The 8,799-nt window shown below is 44.3% G+C and overlaps 1 protein-coding gene across 3 annotated transcripts in view; it reads left to right on the top strand.

Moving 5' to 3' along the window:
- VGLL4 (vestigial like family member 4) overlaps positions 1 to 8,537 on the top strand; it is an 87,247-nt gene extending 78,710 nt beyond the window's left edge. For all 3 annotated transcript variants that reach the window (XM_071550903.1, XM_071550904.1, XM_071550902.1), the window contains 3 exons: positions 510 to 732; positions 3,526 to 3,643; positions 5,762 to 8,537. In XM_071550903.1, the coding sequence (XP_071407004.1) occupies positions 510 to 732; positions 3,526 to 3,643; positions 5,762 to 6,030 (610 nt within the window). In that variant the 3' untranslated portion in view covers positions 6,031 to 8,537. The remainder of the gene's footprint in view (positions 1 to 509; positions 733 to 3,525; positions 3,644 to 5,761) is intronic.
- Positions 8,538 to 8,799: the final 262 nt, after the last annotated feature.

The following is an 8,799-nucleotide window of genomic DNA, read 5'->3' on the forward strand; positions in this document are numbered from 1 at the left end:
TACTCTTCAGGAGTAGTTTGAAATTAGTCGTGTGAGAGAGCAGTTGTAATTAAATGATTCTGAGATAAGTGCAGTATAGTTTGTTTTTCCATCATTTTCTGCTCCAAAGGTTTTACTTCCTGCCTGGACTCACTGCATTTTTGCTGGTATCAATCATGTGTTTTCAGTAAAATAAAGTTTTCTTGGGCTTCAGCCATACTTAAAGAATATTGCAGTGTTAGGAGACAGAGTGGAAGTCATAATATGTTAAATGAGGAGGTGTCTGATCTTGGTGCATCTGAAGAAATTCTAGGCTGAAGAGAAGTGCTGGTTGCCAGAGCTGGGAAGTGTGGATGATTGGCTTCTCCTTGCTGGATGGACCAGGGGGACCTCGCTGAGGGATTGATTCTACACCTCCCAGGGCCCAAGCAAAGTGCATTTCCTAGTGTTTCTTACAGGAATTTAGTGTTGTATATCTCAGAACAGCAGCTCAACAGTGAGGCCTTTCCCTTTTTCCTGTCATGCCGTAGAAACAAGACCGCCAACGGGGAGTACCGGAAGGAGCACCGCGAGCGGAGCCGCAGCCCCATCGAGAGGGCGGCTGCCCCCACCATGAGCCTGCATGCCAACCACATGTATGCCTCCATCCCGAGCCTGAGCATGGACCAGCCTCTGGCACTGACCAAGAACAGCATGGATGCAGCCAGGACAGTGGGCATCACACCCACCCTGACTCCCGTGGAGCGGCAGCAGGTAGGGCTGGGCAGGGGGTGGGGTGCAGTCCTGACTGTGCACAGGGAGCACAACCAGGTGTAAGCAGGACGTGGTGTCAGCTACAGTAGGCAGGAGATACCATTGTGTTTAATGTGAATGTATCACTGATGTGTAAAGGTATCTGTGTCACAGACCTCTTGGCCTTGCTGCTTTCTCCAATGCATGTCTTGTAAGTGGGAGTGCAGTTGTGGGTTTCAGTGAAGCCCCAGCACCTGCTAGACAGTGACTGATGCAGTTTCCAGGCAGAGGGTATCCTCTGTGCCCCTCTTGGTCATCCATGTGTGCTCCTTCCCCTCTGTCCTGGCTCTGTCCCACCAGCACTGCTGAAAAAGGGGTGCAAGACACAAAAGGCATAAGGGAAAATTTTGCACTACTGAGTCTTCCAGGTCGAAGGAGCTGGAATGACCTTAGTTGTTTCAGCCAGCCAAAAGCATTTGCTGTGATGTTCAGAGCAGTGTTGTGTCACTTGTTCATAATGACTTTTCCTAAAGCCAAGTAATTATTTTTTATTATTTTATACTTTATTTCCCTATGTTGGAGTGCTTGTCGGAGGGTTTTTTTGTTTGTTGGTTGTTTTTTGGCTTTTTTTGCACATTCTTAAACTGGCCCATGTACCCAAATATGTCTTTTGTTCTTTCTCTCCTACAACAACGTTCTGTGAAATGTGAACCCTTGGAGGAGATGGTTTTTCACATGCTTTTCATGGGAGCCATCAACTTCCCATCCCCTGCAGATTCCCACAGGGCTGGCTGTGTACACCAGTCCCTTAGATGGGCTATGCCAAACCCCCTGACTTGGCACTGCTGCTCTCTCACACCCCTTGGCTGTAGCCTTTAGAGCTGTTGCTCAGTGTGGGTTGGCTCCTGGTTATCAGTGATGACAGAGAAGGGAAGGGACAGGCTCCAGTGACAACACTGTGCCTTTTGGTAGTGTTACTGCTGAGTCCCTGCTCAGCAGCTGCTCCACTGTCTGACCTGGGCTGATCCTGCTGCCCATTCCTCTCTCCTGTTATCTCTGACATTTTCAGTTAGATTACAATAATTTTTCATGGTAAAATAGGATGTTGAGACCTTGCTAAGATCACAGAATAGAAATCATACAAAATAAAAAGTGTAGTGAAAAGAAAATCTCTGAGTTGATGATCCATTGTTTTGTTTTGTTTTTTTATTTCAACCTTAACGTGTTGAATGGAATTTCATCTTACTTTGTTTCTAATAAACAGGTGGGCCAAAATTCCCTTCTTTTCAGCAGGACAGGGTTATTCAGTATTCTGTTGTATGCACTGTTGCTAAATTTTCAATTTACCTCTGTATTTTCATTCAAGTGTCTGTATTCTGCTCAGTGCTCTGTACACACATAGCCATAGCAGGGCACTCTGTAAGATGCCTTTTCCTGCCTCTGGGATCCTCTGTGGTGTTGGCACAGGGATTCCTGAGCCATTATTACCTGTCCCTCTCAACTTCTCCCCTCTTTCATGTCCAAAATACTCATCTGAAGAGATTAGCATATATACCCTTCTCAAAAATCCACTCCAGAGAGGCACAACATCCTGGCTCCTATAGAAATAAATACTTCCACATGTGAACTGCTTACAAAAAAATCAAATATTTCCTTTTTTTTCTTTATTTATTTTGTTTTACTTTTCTGTCAGTGCAGTAAGATGTAAATAGCCTCATTCCTGTTGTGTCCTGCCAAATGGTGTTAAACTTCCCTGGAAAACTCAGCTCTTTTATGTTACAGGTCTTGATCTTTACTGGCAAGAGCAAGACTTTACTGGTCTTGCTCTTACAGTGCATAAAGTACCACCAAACAAGGAAAACTCCTTCCTTCCCCACTGATGGGAATAATGCAGTGATTTTTGTAGGTTTGCTTCACAGGTTTTTAAAATGGATAGAAGTTAAATTACATCAATTCTGTTAATTTTTTGGAAACTTAAATATTAACTTGCATTGAGTTTAATGGATTTTTTGCATCAGAAGATACACCAAAGATACAAAGCAAATCTATTCCAATACATGTGTTCTTCCCTTCAGCCGCCTGGAGAAACTGGGATATTTCTTTTCCCAAGGCCTTGTTTCAATGTACATTTACGTAGTAAACAACGATGAAAAGAGTATTTTATGTTTACACTCTGTACAAAGTAGCAGAGCTACGATGATGCAAGTAGATGTGAATAGATATTCTGGGAGATTTGCATGTGTTGAGAATGAAAAAGGATGATGTTGGTTAAGTAGTGCTGGAAAGGCAGATTAATTACAACTTGTGGTCATGACTGGCTCAGGAGCTCCTCATATTACCTGTTTTATGGGCTTACTGCTCTGTGTCTGTAGTAGGGAATACAGAATTAGGGCTAGGAAAACTCAAACTTCTGAATGAAAAATGGTACCAGTAAAACTTGGGTAACACCAAGATGGCAAATGTCAGCAAAATCTGCAAAGCCCTTCTGAGTCCTGAAAAGACACAGATGTGTGGCCACAGGATGAAACAAGCATTTAATGTGTTCACACTTAGTGCAGGATATGAAATGTCTGGGAGGTTGATACAGTGACTGTAAAATCACTGTAATGTTTGTAATGCTTCTACAGTGCCCTTTTCCTGTGTGGCTGCTCACCACTTCAGTAACAAGAACCATTATGGAAATAAAGTGGATTTTTTTAAATTTTAAGTCAGACAAAGCTGAATATTTGGGGGTTTACTGTGCCTTGTTGAATTGGCTGGTTGACAGTTTAGCTGGTGCTGCTGTGGCTGATTGCCCGCTCTATGTGCCCCCAGAACCGTCCCTCTGTGATCACCTGCGCCTCTGCCAGCACGCGGAACTGCAACCTGTCGCACTGCCCCGTGGCGCACAGCGGCTGCGGCTCCGGGGCTGCCTACAGGAGAGCCTCCAGCAGTAAGTGCCATCCCAGCCTCTCCCCACAGCCTCATTAGCATTCCAGGAGAACAGGATGGTCTCACCAGCCTTAGCTGTGCAGGCACTGATGTATTAACAGCAGTAAAAGGGGGTGAAACAATGGGCACCTCTTTGTATCGCTGCTCCCCAGACATGCACTTTCTAACCATCAATCCTTTGCCACTGGAGAAAGTACCAAGTCAAAGTTGGAGGGGGAGAGGTGCTCTTTCTTCTTGTTTTGAAAAGCTTCCTTAAAAAAAACGACACCCCCCCCCCCCCCCCCCCAAGTAAGCCATTATTTTGTTTATTATTATTTTGTTTATTTTGGTCCCTCTGACAAATAGCAGCCAGGGCCAGCTGATCCCACCAGGCTCTTACTTTGGGAGCTGCAGTTTCCCTGGTGTTTCAATAGCCGCTGGATTCTTACTATTCAGCTGCAGTCGCAGGAATCTTTCCTGCAGCTACAAATACTCTTCCAAAGGCCATACTCTGCACCCTGCTCTGCATGGATAGCACAAAGAGCTCTAAAGGGCAGTTGCTACAGCAACCCAAGCAGGGAGCTTTAGCTTTCTGCCTTCTGTGCAATTACTACTTTTCATGGACTCTGTTCAGGCAATACTTGCTGGGAAACCTGAGGCTGTTTCTGTTCACTCTCCCTCACTGCAGAGTGAGAAGGCCCTGGGGAAGCACAGCCCTTTCATTTCCAGTCCTGTACCTGCTGAGGCAGAGCTTTAACACACAGCACTGCTGACAGGTCATGGCAGTCTGGCTTCATCAGCCAGGATGTGTCCATGGAACACCACCAGTGTGATGTAGGCAGGAACCTAGAAGTCCATACTAGAGTAATTATTAGTATTAGTAGTATTTTTTTAATTTTATAAAGCTCAGTGTATTGTTGATAACTAGATTTAGAAGCTGAAGGAGACCCTTAGACTCTTGGAGAAATCAGTCAATGGGGACCTCAGCTGTTGCAAGTTTTCTCTGCTGTCAAGAGAGCTGCCCCAGTGAGACCTCAGCTGCATTTATGTGGGCTTGGGAAGAGGGGGAAATGTCTCCAGAAGAGATTTGTGTGCTGTCAGGGGAAGAGGTTTATGCATGACATTCAAGTTTATTTTGGGATCAATCAGGCCTTGCTGTAGCACAGATGCCAGTGCCACGGATCCTGACAGTTCCACGTGCTCTCTGAAAGATAATTCTCCTTTAGACACACAGATACTGTTTCTAAATGGTAAAACCACAGCTCTTTCATATTTAGTCTGAGGAATTACTCCTATTGCTGTACAAAACCTGTCTTTTCAGCTTCTTTGTTCCTTTTTTAATAGTATTGCACCACTTTAATGCTTGTAGCACCCAGTGCAGAGGTAATGATTTCATTTAGTTTCCTGAGTGCTCCAAGCACGAGTGTGTGCAGTGAGATGAAACCCTGAGGCCAGCTGTTGGCAGGGAATTTAGAATGAGGGCTCCTCACACCTGACAGCTCTGAGCAGGCTTGGGACTGGATTTGGAAGAACCATTTACATCTTCACTTCTGTTTAAGCCTAAATATAAGTTCTGTGTGATTGTCTGGGAAGAGGGTTTCCACTGAATTGGGACTGTAGCTATTAGTAGGCTGAGGGAGAACTATAATTATATATAAAATACTCACTTGTTGCAGGTCACAGAAATGCAAAAATATTTAACTCCACTTTTACTTTTTTTTACTTTAAATCCTTCCATCTTCTTCCCAGCCCCATTCTCTGACGCTCTAAGGGTGTCAGGAAGCACAGCTGTACCCAAACAGGGGCTTTTCATGAGGGCTGGTGGACAAGTGGCCTTAAACTAAAGGAGGGTAGATTTAGGTTAGATATTAGGAAGGAATTCCTGGCTGGGAGGGCGGGCAGGCCCTGGCACAGGTATCCCAGAGAAGCTGTGGCTGCCCTATCCCTGGAAGTGCCCAAGGCCAGGTTGGACAGGACTTGGAGCACCCTGGGCTGGTGGGAGGTGTCCCTGCCCATGGCAGGGGTGGGATGGGCTTTAAGTCTCTCCCAACCCAAACAATTCTGTGTTTGTGGCAGAAGCACAGGGGCAGGTGTGGGTGGGGCAGTGGTGCCAGGGTTCAGCTGTGCCCTCTCCCCGCAGCCAGCGCCGCCTGTGACCCCGTGGTGGAGGAGCATTTCCGCCGCAGCCTCGGCAAGAACTACAAGGAGCCAGAGCCAGTGGCCAACTCGGTGTCCATCACGGGCTCAGTGGATGACCACTTTGCCAAGGCCCTGGGGGACACGTGGCTGCAGCTCAAGGCCGCCAAGGACGGCGTGTCCGGCAGCCCTGAGCCGGCGGCGCGGCGGGGCCAGGCCTCCCCTTCCTCCCACATGGTCAACCACAATCACTCGCCCTCCGTGGTCTCCTGAGGAGAGGACCTTCCCTTGGTGCATCTGCATGGTTTGACTGAGCTTGGAACAGTGCTTAAATAGTGTTGGGGAAGGGGAGGTTAGTTTTCAACACATTTTTGTGTACTCACGTTTTTTTGTAAAAGGGTGCCCTTACAAACGATAGCAGGAACTATTTCATAAAGATTCAGATGATGTAGCATCCTTTTTTCCTGCCTCAATTACCAAAGAAACCTCTGATGCAAATCTTCTGCCCCTTGAGAAAATAATGCACGCTAATCCACAAAAGCCATTACACTTAGTTGGTTGACCCAAGTGCTTTTTGCTTTTCTTAGCTTCTTGAGACTAGAATTTGTCTGGTTTGCTTACATTGCCTTTTTTTTTCCCTCTGTGAAGTAATTTTGTATGTATATACTTGAAAAGAACTGTCATGTATGATTTGCACTATTGGAGGAGGACTGAAGTTGCACAGCAACTTTCTGGAAGAGGCTAATATTTTGAGGGCAAACTGCTGAGAAAAAAGGTTCAAGGATGACATTTCTATCAGTTTGATTTTCCTTAAAGCAAAACAGCTTTGGAAGGGGAAGTCTCATACAGGTTATCGGCCTTTCTCTTTAGATTTCAGGTGCTTAGTGCTTGCAACTGGACTGCATAATGTACAGAACACGGGCATTTTTTCCTCAACACTGCAGTTTGTTAGAGTAGAGCTGAGGTTGGAGGGTTCCATAGTGCTTAACGATGCATGTTTTATGAAAAATAGCTGGTATCTATTAATGTATAGACAGTAAGGATCATAATACTTATTAGCTTCTCTTCAGAATTAGTTTATTTTTGTCAGTAACAATCCTAGATATACTTACTGCTGGTACAGTTGTACTCTATGGTATTTGTATTTGATCTTCACTTCAGCCGCAGCCTCAGGACAGGCCTCGTGCCACCCTTGGAGCTGGTGCTGCTGGCACAGGATGCTGAGCTCAGTGCAGGACCCTCCTGTCTGCAGCACTGCTGCTCCACAGGGACTTGCTTCTATAACCAAGTCTGTGTAATCTCCCTTAACTCGCTGCAGGAACTGCTCCCGTTACAAGTCTTGGCTGGACAACACATTGTTACAGTTTGTGAAAGATGATTTTTTTTAAGCCTATTCCTAAACCGATGCCAAGTTGCAGCAAACATTCCTCCAGTAGAGACTTTATACAGGTATTACTGCATTTATTATCATTTGCTATATTAATAGCTACTAACTAGGAATTAGGCAGTAGAGGCAGGCATGAAACCACAGCTGTGCTAGTGCTAAGAGCTTCTCTTCTTGTTAAGTGTAACTGCTCTCCCCAGTACATTCCATCTTCCCAGCACAGTTGCAGCTAGGGGTTATTTTATACTGGTTACCTGAAACCATTGGTTCAGTGTAGAAAGTGAGAACTGGTTGGAAGATGAACTATACGTGATGTATTATGGACTATGTTACAGTATTGGGTCCATTGTGGCTTTTATTTTATGCTCTTTTTTTTTAAAGTTAAGCTATTTAATTTGGTAAAGGTCCAGGGTAGAAAGAGATGAGGAGATTGGCTCTTACTCTTGGTCAGAAGGTGGCTGCTCAGTTTTCTTTTAAAAAAATAAAAAACAAATAAAAAAACAAACCCAACACCTAAGCCCCCAGTTTTACACATTTCACTACCATTTTACTGGGTAGTCAATGCTTCCTTGCTTTGGCATTCAGTGTCCTACTCTCTGTAGGAAGATTGTTTAAAGAACACTTTTTTATATAGGTAACTTTAAGACCATCGTTACGCTGTGCGTAAAGAATGTACAGAGAAATTTGTAGGTATTTTTTGAGGAACAATTAATTTGTTAATGATATGTAGCTATTTAATTTTTCCCTTTCCTTTATTGTAATCATTCTTTTTTTTTTTTTTTGGTTGGAGAAAAAAGTTGATCTTTTTTTTGTTGTAGATTTGTCTGTAATACAGTAAAAGTGCAGGAACACAGTTATTCTATGAGGACACTGCATTAGCATTAATAGCCACTCATTTGTTATTGCTACAGGCTACTGAGCAGTATAACAGTCAATACTAATACTGTAGATGGACTCTGTGGAAAATGTGACTCCTACATTTCTTTGTAAACACGAATAAGATAATGTTTTTAAAGCTAATATTTTCAATAATAACTGTTTTACAAGGTTACATTTACTTATCTGAGATAGGTAAATGGATTTGAGGGCAATAAAGATTTAATGTGCTATGTCCAGTAAAACATATATTGGACACAATGTCACGAAAGCCAAAGGGTTGGGGGGAGGTGGAAGGACATTAAACTGAACTCACCATCAAAAGACGTGGTGAAGTTTCTTCACAGAGTCAGGTTATCTGCAGTTCAGTTTAAAAGATTCTCTCTGTGTTTGTAAATCTGTAATATACCATTCTTTTGTGGCCTTGTTTCACCTGGAAAAAAAAAAAAGGTTTGGCAGGCCATCTTTTTTTTTTGTACTTAAAAGTAGCCTTAAAGAACAATAAAGTGCTCTTAAATCACAGGTGTGTTCCTATGGCTCTGTATTGCCTGGCAAGAGAGGAATTGGTGTCTGTGCCTCCAGAGCTGGAAGGACAAACCAACCTCTGGTCATGTCCTGGTCTACTTCCAAGGAACCCACCTCGTTCAGGACTGTGGTCCCACCAAAGGGGCTGCCACAGCCTCACCTGGGGCTTGGTGGAGGATAGGGTCAAGAAAAAGTCTTTACAGCAGCAAACAGAATGTGTTGCTGCCCCAGCAGCTGTGCTGAGCCCAGAGCAGCTC

This window comes from Pithys albifrons, chromosome 3 (assembly GCF_047495875.1).
Source record: "Pithys albifrons albifrons isolate INPA30051 chromosome 3, PitAlb_v1, whole genome shotgun sequence".
NCBI classification, from domain to species: Eukaryota; Metazoa; Chordata; class Aves; order Passeriformes; family Thamnophilidae; genus Pithys; species Pithys albifrons.